At 48.4% G+C, this 15735-nt stretch overlaps 1 protein-coding gene across 2 annotated transcripts in view; it reads right to left on the minus strand.

Moving 5' to 3' along the window:
- Nucleotides 1-12257, minus strand: part of SPG7 (SPG7 matrix AAA peptidase subunit, paraplegin) — a 29660-nt gene extending 17403 nt beyond the window's left edge. Inside the window, exons 1-7 of one of the 2 annotated variants that reach the window (XM_080352135.1) lie at nt 11926-12257; nt 10189-10291; nt 8733-8795; nt 3827-4077; nt 2730-2869; nt 1685-1787; nt 54-179 (exon numbers count right to left, since the gene is read on the minus strand). In XM_080352135.1, the coding sequence (XP_080208261.1) occupies nt 54-179; nt 1685-1787; nt 2730-2869; nt 3827-4077; nt 8733-8795; nt 10189-10291; nt 11926-12057 (918 nt within the window). In that variant the 5' untranslated portion in view covers nt 12058-12257. Of the gene's footprint in view, nt 1-53; nt 180-1684; nt 1788-2729; nt 2870-3826; nt 4078-8732; nt 8823-10188; nt 10292-11925 lie in introns of both variants that reach the window. The other variant, XM_080352134.1, reaches the window with a different exon arrangement.
- Nucleotides 12258-15735: the final 3478 nt, after the last annotated feature.

The following is a 15735-nucleotide window of genomic DNA, read 5'->3' on the forward strand; positions in this document are numbered from 1 at the left end:
ACCTATCCCAGAAAATGGATAGCAAGCACTTATTTTGTTCGACTTTTAAATACCTTCAAATAGTCCACAAATTCTTTGACTTCCATTTTCGCCTCATGCATTCCTGCTACGTCCTTGAAGCTGATCCCTTTGCCAGATTTCCCATCGACGATGGTGAAACGAGCCATTTTCAGCTGGTTCTGTGGAAGGCAGCACAAGTACTGAAGACATGGTCTGACTTCAGACAAGGCGACAGGCTGGAAAGGCTGTTTGCTCTACTTCGGGAGATGGCACAGCACAGCTATAAGCTGCCCCTAACAAAAACCACTGAAATGCCCACTGATGCATTGGTGTTTTACTAACTTTTGCTTTGGAAACACTTCACAGCTGGATTGTTGACTCAAAACTTTATCCACATGTTGCTGGGAAGAGATGGAATAAACCTGCAGCAACAGTCCCAACACAATCCAGCTCACACTCCATGTGGACCAGGCAGGGATATTTATTAAAAATGTGTAGAATGGCCCAAACCTTATTTGGGATCTTCTCCCCAATTTTTAAATGCTCTGATTCTTAAAACACATGGAATAAGTGTAATTTTGAGGAATATGTATGGATGGTAAATAATTGTTCGTGGTAAATAATTACCAATATGGTCTTGTAGACGCACATAAACACACATTTTGCACCGCTGTCTGATGCTGCCACTGGTTTCTACTGCAACACAACCCAGGACAGAACTACAGGTTCCCAAATTTAACAGCCACCACATTTCGGTCTCCTGGTGTGTGTTAAGCCACAGTGACAGTGTAAACAGGAATTTATTTAAATGTCTTACTTGTAACTCCTCATTACGCTCTGCTGCACAAAGCTACTTGGGATTTTTTTTTTCCTTTGAGAAGAAAGTTTGTAACTTAGGCCTCAGAAACATCAGCTTATCCAACTGAAGAGTTAAACATGCAGGGCCTGGCTGTCCTCACTTACGCAAGGACAGAATTGAGTCCTCAAGGCCCTCATTACTCAACACTTTACAATATTTTTCTCCTCTGAGCAGCTGCATCCCTTTGTGTAAAGCGAATCCCAAGGCCAGAAGAGAATCACGGAGGAGATTGAATGGGAAATCTGACAAGGGACCCAATTCACCGTATTTTCATTCCCAAATCCCTGTGGTCAATGGCAGCGCACTCCGGGCTGATTTCTGCAGAATTCCATCAGCTGATCCACGCAAGGGTGGAATTGGGGAGGCGGAGATTTGACTGATGTTGCAAGTGAGGCATGTGGCATGAGCAGAACAGGCCAACACATAATGAAATCCAGAATCTGAACATATTTTATAAATTGAGAACTCGTTTTGCAGAAAGCAGCAATTCCTACTTCTGGCTGTATGGGAGGCATATTGGCAGGAGCCAGTGAAAAACACCATCTGCAGCTGCAACTCATTAGCAAGCTTTGAAAATAGCAGAGCAAACAGGACTGCAAATTCACCCAGCTCAGCCCTTCCTGCCACCGGGGAGAGCAGGAGCCTCCGCCACGGCCGGGTACTGCACAATCCACAGATGCAAGATGTGTCAAGACTGAAGAGTCCTTGGCACCAATTAATTCTCATTCTGCATTGATTTTGCTGGGGAAAAGGGAGGAGATGAGGCCAGCAGAACACAGGACTACCCACAGGCTGCAAAACAACCTCAAGATCCAGGATACTCACAAAGGCGTTGAATCCTCCCACTCGGCTCGCAACCCTGATGAGGCGGAAGATGCTCCACAACATGGACACAGCCACAAGCGTCACTATCAGGGAAATGATGTCACTGAAAGGACAAAAGCAAGACAGGTACAAATTGAAATGCTCAGCCATGACTTGGTAAATACAACTCAAGATAACTTATTCAGTATTTTAAAGATCCCAACATTTGTACTGTGGAGCCCATAAATCCTGTTTTGCAGAAATAAGCTGCTGGTCTTAACAAAAGGGCAAATAAGCCACCTCAGCAGCAAATGACCACAGAACACTCGTATATCACATAAAGCACAGAATAAAGTCCAGCCAGTGCTCTGCAGTCTTTTGGCAGATCTCCCCTCTTCTCATTCATAGTAACTCATTTCGGAATTAAAACCTCTGAGCTTTTTTTTTTTTTAAGCAAACGATCTTGGTTTCAGGTAACAGAACAGGGCTGGAAGTCTGACACAGGCACTCCTCTCACGGGGATTTTGTACACGAGCATCAAAGCGTCTCGGGTCGGTATGTGGCGCAGCGGGAGCGCGCGGGCTGCCCTCTGATCCGCAGCGGCTGGAGACATGGCCAGGACAAGGTGTTTATTTCTACAGACTGAACCACCACCACAGACCTTCCTCAGAGCGTTTTGACGGGCGAGGCTCACGCAGCACCAGGCTGGAGCAGCACTTGTTGAGTCAGGGTTTCTATCCCGCTCTGCACTTGAATAATTGATTATAAGGACAAAAAGTGCTCAGTTCCGCAGGAACGCAGACTTTCCTCAGACTTGCTGACACTGACCCAAAACACTTTAGTCTGCTGCATGCTGCAGTTCCACATACCTTCTTGGGACCCTCACTTTTCAAACATTAAGGCACATCTAGAGCGTGTCTATTTCCGAAAAATAGGGTAAGTGCTCCAAAACCGAGACCGCTTTTTTGTTCTATATTTATAATAACATCTAGTTGAAAGGGACTTTCCAAGTGAGGGATGTTATCACCGATATAAGATCAACAATCAGCATAAATTTCTATCATACTTTCCATAAAAGCCAGGATGTTTGTAGGAAACAGGGATTCTCTCTCTCTCATCAATATTCAGCTCATCCTCCACAGCTCTCAGCTTCTCTTCAAATTTGTCAATGTTTGCCACCCGCATTGTGTACAACAGGGTAACGTTCTGGGGACATGAAATCAAAAGCAGCATTTAAGTACTGTAGTGTGAGAATACAGCAACAAGTGCACAGCATGGACACGTCAGATAAAAATTAGCTTTACGTTACATCCCTTGATGCTGCACCCATGAACTCAGGAGCAGGGAACTGGCACTAGGGCTCCAAAGGAACCTGGGGACACCCCCAGGCTTTTCAGCATCTTACAGAAGCAGAAAAGCCAAAAGCTATGTCTCAGCTCTTTAGAGAAAAGGAGATGCAACAAGCTGGAGGATGGAGTTAGCATTATAACCCAGTTATATTGACACCTTGGGCTCAGACAAAATTTTGTACTATAAATGGAAAAGTGCATCAGACTTCTTGGGCCTTGTTTCTGTGTCTTTATCAGAAACGAATTTCATCCAGCAGTTTGCAAATGGATCATAAATCACTGAACAAAATGGGATGTGTCCAAAACCAATATTTTAATCTCCCAAGGCAGCCTGTAATGATTCTTAGTGGCAACTCCTGGAACTAAGTAAATAATCAAATTTCACTTTGTTTCATTTTGGAATATTTAAGAATAAAGTCTGATGGAGTTTGACAGAACACTTGACGCTGAAGTCCAAATAGGAGAAAATTTTTGAAACAAGATTTAGTAATAAGAGTTCACAATCTTTAGATACCTTCTCACATACAAGACTGAGCTGGTAGGAAAAACTACTGAGTTTTTCCAGCTTTTTAGACATATGTAAGATTTTCTTCCAGGCCATTATTAATTACTGTTACAACTTAAAGTAAAGGTCTTAGTTTCCAGATTGATACAAGTAACAGAAGTCCCCAGAACTTCAAATACAAGAAAGATAAAAATTAATGAAGAGCAAATTTACTAGCTATAGTTTTACCAAACATATATATTCGTTAATTCAGTTCCTCTCAACAGTATAATCTAAGATCATCTGCTGCAATCGTAGAAAGTCACTCACAACTTGTCCATGTGGAGATCCCCCTGGGTGCAGATAAATTTCCACAATGTCGCTCTCCGGCACCACTTCGATCCTCTGCACCTCCCCCTTGGCCAGCATCTCATTCACAAAGTAGTTCCAGGAAATGTTGGTCCCTTCTCTGTTCTCACCGACCATGAACCGAAACATAAGCACGATGAAGGTGATGATGAGGAGAGCCCGTAAGCGCTCAAGATGCATTTGATTTTCCCTTTTCCTGCGCTTCTCTTCCTCTTTAAAAAAATAGAGGGAAAACAAAAAAAAGATACAAACATGTAATTGCAGATCTTTCTGACCCAAAGAAGGGACAATTTAATGACAAACAGACACATAACAGAATTGTTAAAGTTTGTGGGGTTTGTCTGTTGCATGTTTGGTACTCCCGAAGGTGCAGGCATGGTGCCCAACCTGTGCTGCATGGGCAATTTTCTGGTGTGGCTCACAAAGGAGGTTGTGGGACTTGCCCAAGGTCACAGAAGTGAGTCAGTTTTTTCACATCGCATGAGATTCCCAGACCTTTCCAGGCTGTCAAACCACAGGCCCTGAGCTGTACAGGCAAACAGGCCCAAAGTCCAGCTATGGAAGTACAAGCGCTCAGATCTACCCTTAAATTTGCCTTCTTTCAGGCAACTGTTTGCATCCTGCTGGCCAGCAGAAAACCGGCGTGCATCACACAGCTGTGGCTCTTTGTAGCTGCTCCCCAGTGCCCCAAAGCCAGGCGGTGAGGCACTGCGCACACAGAACACAATGCAGGATCATCACGTCTTTCGCTCTAATTGCTGCACCAGTAAAAAAGAAGAATTGAAGCACCAGCGGGCCCAAGAAAGCCCCTCGCTTCCACGAGTTACTGATTGCATACAAAGGCAGACAGCGATCTCAGACGTATTTTGAAAAGCCCTGATCGGTAGTTCCTGTTTTAAGGCAGTTTAATCCTGGTCCAGGAGACTTCAGATGCTCACAGTCCACTAGACCCACCACAATCCCACCAAATGTCACTCTGTGCTAAAACAAGAGAATCTCACTTGCCTAATATGGATACAGACCAAATAAAGCCATCGGACCCTTGTTGTTAAAAATCAGATTCAAGACTGACTGTAGCCCATTTCTGTGTAATGTGCTTCTACGCTGCTGAGTCCTCAGGCTGTTGCTGACACACCCACTGGAAAATATGAGTAAAACTAGTCCGAGCGTCACTGGCAAATCACACAGCACAGTGTTATGAGAGAGAATTGCTTCCTGGGGAGCTCCCGACCCGCTGGCACCCTGGATCACAAGGCCAACAACGTTTCTGCTGCCTCAGAAAACATCTGCATTTGCAGTGAATCTGAAACAGCACAGGAGACAAGATCTGCAGCTCACCTATGCATATGATTACACTGCAAATCAATCCCACTGTCTCAACAAAATTGCACAGATTTTCTGCCATGCTACACAACCAACCTCCTGTTTGCAAAGGTTTGCTAAGCTGTCCACATTAAAGATGTGCCTCAAAGAGGGATTCCATGCCAGATGTGCCTTCCCCGCCTTTGCTGTACTCATGACATACTGGAATGATGACATGAGAAGAAGGGATGGTTTACTTCAAGTATTTGGCACCAAACCTTTTTTGTCTTTCCAGACTCCCAACATTTTTGCACTGCACAGGCAAATTTAAAATTCTGTGGTCTGCAAAGGGCTGTCACAGCACAGTTCAATGGCAACCACTAGAGTTTCGGTTGTTACGATGACAACAAATGTCTCCTTCTCTTTCCAGTCATATGTGGATGTTCTGGATATATAATTTAGCATTTGTTCCTGATATACAATTTAACATCAACGGCAACATGGCATACATAAATACTATTCTACACCCAGAAATAAATTAATTCTGTGCCATTGGACTGCTGGCGCATCTGCTTCCTGCAGCCCAGATTAGATTTATTTGCAAATTCCTAACAAATGTTCTGACACCAGCATTTATCACCGGCTATCAATTAGACTCTACGCACACCACCACAAAACCAGGGGACAAACATATGACCCAGTCAGATGCTAAAAAAAGTGCTCTGTCCTTCAGCTACACAGCATCATTTGTCACTCCTTTCCTCACTCTGCTCCACATTTAACAGGAAAGGCTTGTTCCTAAATAGAAACAATGCAGCTTTTCAGATAATATCATAATTCCAAAGGACAGTGACAAGCTCAGACGCTGCATCCAGCCCATTGATGCCATCGCCTCACTTCTGTTATCTGCTAGATCCAGCTTCATTAGAACAAAGCAATTCATCAAAGTTGCAGGATGACACCCACTATAGTCTTAGTAAAGAAAACCAGAATATAGTATGATATAGGCTTTAGTCTGGGCAATATCCTGAAAAGCTGAACAAGTTGTAAAAGAAAGATGCTGTAGGGAAAATAAACTACTCTGGCAAAGCAAATACTGACAGAAAGAAAGTCCATCTATCGCTACACAAGTTCCTCGGAGACATCAGAGTCAACTCTTGCTAAAGCACTTTCCTGTATTCAATTTCAGACAAAGTGAGGATGCATATAATATGTTCTACAGCACACAACTGAGGATACGGTCACAACAAGATCACTGCAGGGTAAATGCTGGCCATTAGATATCCAGGCACAACCAGCTTCTCCAGTTTCCAGGAATTAGATTTGCCGAGGACCTTTAACCTACAGCTGAATAATTCCAGCAAAAATAGAAAAATTCTAGAAGGCAACACAAAACTTTACTCTGCATTTAATTAAGGAAAAAATCAATCTATTTCTAAGCTTATGTAAAGTACGACTGTCTTTACAGTGTAAGGTTCACATTGCACCAGGAGCTACCCCACAATATTTGGTAAATTAGAACCAGTAACTGGATGCGACACTCACAAGCAACAGCTGTGGGAACATTTCCAGCTTTTTCATCTCAAAAAGCCTCCGTGAAGCAATGATTTGCCATTAACCCCACATCTGAACTCTCTGATTAAAACCTTGCAAGGGCTGCAGTGACAGTTTGAAGAGTTCTTTTTAATAATTACTGCAGAGACAAGGATTCCCCTGGAGACCGGGGGTAGCATTCCACCTCCCAAAGCCAAGCTGCCCATTAATCACGGGAGAGCAGCGGCCGCCACACACGGCGCGTTGCTGCTGGCTGGTTTAACAGCTGCACCGCTGCTCCGCGGCGCTGCCTCGTCACCCCGCGCAGTCTCGCAGACGCCGACAGCCCAACCTCTCTGCTTCCACCTCCTCAGCAAGGACCCCGCGATACCTGCACTTGCATCCCATTTAACAAGGGGACATTCAATGACTACTTCAACCCATTTAAATGGATCAAACCAGCCAAGCTCTTCCCTCAAATAACTGCAATGACTTGAGCCAGGCTAAAAGTCAGTGGCAGCTGAAAGCTTTTACTTCAAAAGTCAGTCCAAGATGATTCAATCACTGTGTTTAAGCGCAGCAAAGGAAAAGCCAAGCTATTGTATCACTTGATGATACCTAGGTAGAAGTTTAACATGTAATTTATAAAATTATATCATAACCTGTGTGACTTAAGCATGATGTTAAGTGCTTCCCAAGGCCTGGAGCCCTTCATCCCCAGGTTTATTCCTGACTCAAAGGGCCAGGAAACGAGCAGCAGAGCAGACAGACACAAACTCGCTCAACGCATCACCAGTCCCCGCAAGCACCAACTAATGTCACAAAATGAAGAAAACGCTCCGGTCTGTTACGCTTCTGCAAGCACTACTGCCAAGACACAAGAATGAGACCTTCACCTGGGCCATTTCTGACACCCTGTTCTTAATTCACTCCACCAGCCCAGCAGATCCAGGCCAAGCCATCAACTCTGGGACCTCACAGCTCAAAATCCACACTGGAGTCTGAAAACTGCCTTATCCAGAGCCCAGATCTTTGCATGCACTTCAGTTCTTGGGAGGCATGTACTCACAAACAAGCACGGGATTTTCTTTACAGAAGAGTCAAATTACAATTTTTAAATGGAATGCAGCTGTTGTCAATCTACAAACAGCAGAAAGCTGATGACAATACCAAGGACCAGCTACAAATCTGCTCGTATTTGAAAAAATGTTTGGTGAAAATCTACCAGTAGAAAATAATGGTGCCTCCCACAGGGACCAGAACACTGCCTGGCAGAAGTTGCACAAAGGTTTTGTCTAATGCGCTAAAGTTATTCCCCTGCACCCCCCTCCATTAGTTTCATTAAATTTCCAACCCCGTTAAGCTTAAGGTACTTCTCAACATCACTCGGCACACCATGCATATCCCTGGTTCCAGAACACATTTAGTGAGACAAAACTCATTTTCAAAATGTCCTGTACAGCAGGATGCCTGGGGCTTAGGTGGTACAAGACATGTAAAAAACAGAAGCTAGAGAGACTGACTTAAAAACATAGAAAAATTCTGAGCAAGTGCCATTAGTAAGACAGCTAAGAACTCTATTTTTAACTAGGAGTAGAGAGACATTCACAGTGAAGGTAAATGAAATATAAGAAAAAACCAGAATCCATCTTAAGCTGAATTTATTTAATACAAGCTTACTGAGTTAAAACAGTCTGCAACAAAACCTCCACAGCAAAACTCAATTAATACTTTTCCCCTTTGTAAGGCTGCAAAACTAAGGCAAACACCAATAAAATTATTTGCACAGGATGAAAAGAGGCACAGAAAGAGAACCAGCTTCATGATCTGTCTTAAACCTTAATATTCCATCATCTAAACCAAAACTAACCCTTTCAACTTGTTCTCAGCCACAGGCTCGCAGAGGTGGGAAGGTGCGGGTACAAGTTTGCAGCACCCACCATAGACAGAAGCATTAAGGTGGCTCTTCCAGGCTGAACACCCTCACCCCCCACATATAGTTTAATTAAACACCTTTTTGGCTCGTACATACCCTCGTCCTCTTGCGGAGATTTTCTTTTGAATCCTCCATTCTTCTGGTTACTCCTCCAAGAACCTGAAGTACTAAACCAGTAAGTGCTACCTGCAGGTAAGCGGAGTTCAAGAGTTATTACCAGCACACAGTGAGAAAGGGGGAGTGAAGATGGCAAAAACACACAGGAGCTCCAAATCACAGAATGTCAGAGATTGGAAGGGACCTTGAAAGATCATCCAGTCCAATCCCCCTGCCAGAGCAGGAACACCCAGATGAGGTTACACAGCAGAGCAAGCGAAGCTCCACAGGCACCTGAGCACAGCGTCGTTCTGTGCCAGGGAACGGGACAGCATCGGGGGAGCAGTGGTGGGACAGGCTCCTTCCAGGATATTTTTTTGACAATCCAATCAAAATATGGCTTTTTTTCAGAGATTATTTTAAAGGAGCAAATAAAATAATTTGGAGAAATTTCTTCAGTGCTGAAACATACATGTTTCCCAAGGCATAACCATAGCTAACACTGGTGTGGTCAGGTAAGAGCAGCCTCCCAACAGGAACTGTAAATGCTTATTAAAAGCAACATATGCACTGAGTTAAATGCTGATTTCTCAGTAAACGCTGTTACGATACTCTAATAAGAACCAAGAAAGTAAGGCTACAACCAGCAAGACTCATAGCTGCTGCTACAAAACAATAAGCAAAGGCTTTTTCCACCAGAAAAATGCAGAAATCTCAGAAAACGAGTGACCTGACAGCAGCAGCTTCCACCTCCCATGGTCTTTCATGGGGCTCCAGAAAGAGGAGTGAGCCCAGAAACTGGGCTGCTTGTCCACTGCGAGTTCTACTAGAGCGTTTGCTGCCTTTTGAAAGATTATGCATATATTTTTAACTTAAAAAAGAAACCTCTTAAAGGTAAAGCAGCCCAAGCTCCCCAGGCCCACACCGGCCAGAACAGCCATGACCAGTTTTGTTCAAACCTCAAAAGCATCAGCAAATTCATCTTTCCAATCTGAAGGCGGCAGCAACAAGAATAATTGCCTTTGTTTTACCCTTCTGTGCTTCTGCTCTAATTCAGAATAGATTTTCTAACACACGCGTTTAACTTGCTCCAACGCAAAGCTTTCAGCAAGGTCAGATGGTGTGATTTCTTACCAAGGTGCAGGACATTTTCATCTCAGGCTTTGGTAATGAGGCAGAGAAAGATTCTCCACTTTCAAATTGCAGTTTTTCAATTAGCTTGCAGGTCTAATGACTCAAGCGCTTACTTAATCATGCTGAGCTCCTTGTGGAAAGGTGCCATTGTTCATCCCTGTCACCAAATCAAAGCTTAGAACCCCTGCAAAACGCACGCAGCTCCCAAAGCCAAGCACAGAACAGCCTGATTTCAGTTAGAGGAACGCAGGCAGTGAGGGTAGGGAAGAGTCAGTACTCTTCATAAGACCTTTTCCTTTCATCTGCCTGTTTTAGGACTCACCTAAGAGATTCCAAAGCCTAAGTGGATCTCGAATTACATGTTGTTTCACCAGGACTCCACTGAGACCCTGACGCGTGGGAGAAAGTGTTTGTGACAGAAGGCTCTGAGGAAGAAAATAAAGAAAAAAAAATGACAACTATGAGAAAAATACTGTGATTACTTTTCTGTAGGCCAAGAAACTCACATTTCTAAATGTGAAAACATTATGGGTAAGGTGAAGGACCAGCAGTTGGGAAACCTGAATATCACGCCTTGATGTGCTGTGGACTTGCCATGTGACTTTGAAGATGTTGTTTATAACCCAGTTTAAAGAAAACACATGCATAAATAGAAACGTATTCTCAAAACACTTGAAAATGGTATCTTTTTTTTTCCCCCCTCCCTGTTCTTCATTATAAAGATATGTTAGAAATCTTCTTAAAATGTACAGATACCCTCCCACAAAAGGAAATCTTCAGGACTTCTGCTCTGTAACGGCTGCAGGGCAGTAAGGACAACAGGGCTCTTTCCCCAGGGAGTCATCCTGCAGCTGATATTCCCATTTAAAGGCAATTTCACAACACGTGAACCAACATTTATTTACTAATTCATATTCCCACTGAACGCAAGTCTTGCCTGTTCTCCAACACATGGTTCTGACTCGCCAGCCCTCTACAAATCCCTGTGCCGCAAACCAGACGGGCACTGTCAGGGCTGAAATCCCTCACCCTTCCTTCCGGGTTTGCAGAGCAGCAACACAACTGCTGGGGCTGGCTCAGGGTTACCTCTTGGGATCGAGACTTGCTAGAACAGAACAGCTCAGACTGGTTTAAATGGATCACAGAAAAACCTGGCACGATTCACAGATGAGCCTCATAATTGTTCTTCCTCCTTCACCTACTTGGATGGCCAGTGCTTTTACACTGCACTGAAGAGAAATTAAAGTCTTAAACCATATTGGAGGCCTTGTTTAAACAAAGTGTTGTCTGTACTTGATGATCTTGAGGGTCTTTTCCAACCACAACGATTCTATGACTCTGCAAAAGGGGCACGTTGGCAAGCCCTGCGACACCATCAGCACAGCAAGATGAGAAAACACATCTTGGCGCACACCAGCATGGTGGGTGCGTGTATCACAGGCAAGGCAGAAAAGAAAACAGCCTTTAATCAATGTCTTCTGGCTTACGACAGCCTAGTTATTCTCTTCATATATTTCCCCCAAGTTACTGTCACATAGCACTGAAGAGACCGACCTGTGGGCTGGTCTCACCTGAGACACCTTAGAACCACAGGGTGTTTGTGTTGAAGGGCCCTTTCCAGCTCCCCCAGTGCCCCCCTGCCATGAGCAGGGACATCTTCACCAGCTCAGGTTGCTCAGAGCCCCGTCCAGCCTGGCCTGGGATGTCTCCAGGGATGGTTCATCCACCACCTCTCTGGCCAACCTGGGCCAGGCTCTCACCACCCTCAGGGCAACAATTTCTTCCTCATGTCCAGCCTGAATCTCCCCTCTTCTAGTTTAAAACCGTCACTGGTTGGCCTGTTATAACACACCCTGCTAAAATTACGCTGTGTCAGGGAATTTAATCGCTGTTTTCTATGTGCTTCTCTCCCCTTCTCGAAGCAAGAGCCCAGGCGATCGCGATGCTCTGAGCGCAGACCCGCCCCCCCGCCCTCCGTCTCCTGCGGGCGCTCCCGGGGGCCCGCTGCCCGCTCGGGGACGCTGCAGAAGGGCCGGGGAGAGGCCCCGGCAGCCGTTACCTGCAGGCCGCGTCCTGCGCCGAGGGAACCGCCGCCGGGCCACGAGCGGGCCCAGGCCGGGACTGGCCGCAGGCCGGGCCTCCGCCAGCAGCTGCAGCGTCCCCGGAGCAGCAGCAGCCGCTGCAGCGCCATGACCCGCTCCGCCTGGAGGCCTCTGAGGGGCGGCGACAGCTACCGAGCGCCGAGGGGCCGCGGAAGGGCCCGCGCCAACGGGCCGCCGCGTTCGCCGCCGCGCCGGGAGCTGGAGGCCTCAGCGAGGACGGAAGTGTCCGGTGAAGAGCGAGCGGCCATCTTGGAAAGGGGCCGGCGGCCGCGGGACTGCCATGCCTCAAGATGGCGGGCGCAACCGTCGGAGGCGGGGCGGGGCCAACGGCCGCGCGGGGGCTGCTGGGCCGGCCGCGCGGTTACCGTGGCAACGGGGAATCCCGGCACCCGCGGCCCCGAGACCCGGCCCAGCCAGGGGCCACAGCCCGGCCCGTCCCCGCCAGCACCCCCCGCCAGCACCGCACAGCCCGGGCCCGGCCCTGCACCCCCCGCCAGCACCGCACAGCCCGGGCCCGGCCCGGCCCTGCACCCCCCGCCAGCACCGCACAGCCCGGGCCCGGCCCCGGCCCGGCCCTGCACCCCCCGCCAGCACCGCACAGCCCGGGCCCGGCCCCGGCCCGGCCCTGCACCCCCCGCCAGCACCGCACAGCCCGGGCCCGGCCCGGCCCTGCACCCCCCGCCAGCACCGCACAGCCCGGGCCCGGCCCCGGCCCGGCCCTGCACCCCCCGCCAACACCGCACAGCCCGGGCCCGGCCCGGCACGTCCCACGGCTCTGCCTTGGCCCAGGCCCAGGATCCTGCGGCCTGGCCTTGGCAGGGGCCCCCACAGCCCAGCCCGGCCGCCCCCGCAAGGCCGCCTGTCCTCCACAGAGGAGCCTCAGGCCGAGCTCTGCCTGGCTGAATTCCCTGGAGCAGACTGTTCCCACAGCCTAGCCAGGCCTAGTGCAGGCAGGTCCTGCAGCCCAGGAGATTTAGGCAGAAGAGCAAACAGCTGGGAGGAGCAAACAGGTTCCTGCAGGTGCGGGAGAGAGGCCACGGCCACCCACGGCCACCCACCTTCATGGTGACAGCTCAGCTGGCAGGGAGAGCAGTCCCAAGCACACACAAAGCCTGGCTTTATCACTTTTAGTGTGACCCACATGATTGTAACAGCTGGGAGAAGAAAGAAAACACCTCTGCAATCTCAGATTCAACAGAGACCAGCTCCTTCCCTTTGCAGCCAGTGCTGAGGAAGACTCCTGTTCTGATAGCTTAAGGTATGAATTAGCTGTGATAGAATTTAGTGTCGGCAGCTGAGCATGATGGATTAACAAGTATGCTTGGAAGTAAAATGAGTCAACACATAAAAATATGTTTACATGTTTGCTCTTGGGGGGGGCAGGTTAGCTGGCTCCCATGATCTATCTTATGTGGAGAGCCGTTACATTGTGTTTGACAACTCCCAGTAGCAAAGGAACAATGCGACTGATGCCGGGGGCATTTACAAGCTTTCTGGTTGTGCAGTAGCGCAGTTGTAGCAGTGGTGGAACCTCCCAGCGTTACAGCAGAGCGTGGCAAGGTTAGGAGTGGTATTAAGTTCCCTATGTACAGATATCACAAAGGTCATTGTATTTTAAGTCTCTGATCCTAAATCTTGTGTAATCTCTTTCTGGTTTGCACTAGCGGTGCACAGCAGAGTGGGTGGGCTCTGTGTCCTCTTCTGAGTGTTTCTTTGGGGCAGGAAGGCATTTCAGAGCCAACGTCACCCCCTCCTGCCACAGTTACAGCCTTCTTGCTCTTCTGAAATGAACATTCTGTTCACCAGGCCTGCGAGGCCGATCTTTCCTGCCCAATTCCTTCGATGTGCCTTCAAAAATTCATGCTTCTTTTTCTTCTCCTGTCTTGCTGCCCCGGATGGTTTGTGCAGATTTTTCTCCCTCCCTCCTGCCCACATGTCTCCTCTCAGGTGGCTCCAGGGCAACTTTTAGGTACCATCACTGTTGGTACTTCTCCCAGCTCACCTGTCCTGAAGTATCTTGGGCATTCTTGAATGGGAGGTTGCAGGGCTACATAAAATAATAATAAATAATTATCTCCCTTCCCAGCAGGTCTGAATTAGCATCCTCTTTCTAGAAGAGTCTCTTAGGATGTTAATTGTCATCTGCCCCCTGGGATGTGTCTCAGTAAACCTTCTCCCAGCAAGGTCTATTAGCATGTTAATGTCCTCCTCACTCCTGGAAGTCTTTGTATCACTGGCTTAATCGTCAAACAGCTTAATTTACAGACACAAAATTAAACTGGTTGCAATTAATGCACATTGGCTGGCCGTAGCTGGCAGTGTCGCGGTGGGGAGGTGACAGTGGCTGTGCAGACACCAGTGGCTCATCTGCCCCGCAGATCCCACCTGGTGCGGCCGAGCTGCCCAGGAGATGCTGTGTGGCCGCATTGCCACCCATCTCTGCCCCACGGGGGCTCTCCTAGCACGAGGCTGAAGGCTGCGAAACCCACGTTTGTCCCCTTGGAGGATGTGAGGAGCCTGATCTGACCCGGGCACACACAAAAGCAGAGATGAGACAGGTGCTGCAGAGCTGCGGTGGGGACTGACAGCAGAAAAAGCTCTGGCTGGGCACTAACAAGGGCAGAGCACAAGCCTCTGTTCTGTGCCAGCCCTGTTCAGGCAGGTGGCTGTCGCAGAGCGTCACATCTTCATCCACCCTGAGGAGGGATCCATGGTGGGGGGTTATTGACACTCCAGCTGTTTGGAGGAGGAAACAGCTCCTTTGGAAATGCCGACTGATGGGGAGGCTCCCTCCAGCATCGGCAGAGCTGAGACGTGTGGGATCTCCAGTGCGGAACCACGGGATGGAGCAACCGCGGCACAGTGCGTTGGGAACCAAGGGGCTGTGGGACCCCCAGTGCCCCCAGCCGCTGCAGGACACCAGCGCCACATGCATCCCACCTCCCCTTCGCTCAAGGCATGTCACACATCCATTGATTTTGTGATTAGACCTGTTGCTAATTAGGCGTGATCTATTTTTAAAGAGTTGCATCATTAAAACGGAATTACAGGCCAATGAGAAGTGAAGCATGCAGTGCAGACAGGACTTCACTGACTCCAGCCAGCCAGTCGGGTTTAACCATGCCTGCCTTTCAGCTTCACTCCAGCTTCAGTGAAGACAAACCTGCACCCATTTAATGATGGAGGGCAACAAAAGCTGAACAGGTCCCAACTCCAGCACAGACCACCCAGCTGAGTCCGGGTGGGCTCACTGACTGCAAAAGCAGCGTTTCAGGTCTGTAGGGCAGCTGGGCTCTTGCCGTGACACTCCCAGCCAGCAGATGCAACCCTTGATGTGACAAAACCATCCTGAACTGGGAGGACTGGTTATCTACAGACACACTGGAGCTGATTCCTCCTCTCACATGGTGCCTCAGAGGCAACCAGGTGGTGGAACACCAGGCAGGAGAGCTGAGGGGTCCTCGCTGGTGCCACCACAAAGTGACACCAGGAATCAAGAGGTTTTGCCCTGTGTGCAGCCAGTGACCACCACAGCCACGCTGCGACTTCGGCGTGGGCAGCTTGGGCTGCGCTGCGTATGCAGAAGTGAGTGCTGTCCCCTCTGCGTGAGCGAGAGGTGACCTTGGGAAAGGTGGTTTTGGTGGCTGCCCTCAGCCTGGCAATGTGCTCCTCTGGGCGTCAGCCAGCACGCTGAGAAAACAGATAGAACCTGATCCAGGCTTGGCCTCGCTGGGCTGTGCTCCAGCCATGACATCACTCAGTAATGC

This window comes from Nesoenas mayeri, assembly GCF_963082525.1.
Source record: "Nesoenas mayeri genome assembly, chromosome: 12".
In the NCBI taxonomy this organism is placed as follows: domain Eukaryota; kingdom Metazoa; phylum Chordata; class Aves; order Columbiformes; family Columbidae; genus Nesoenas; species Nesoenas mayeri.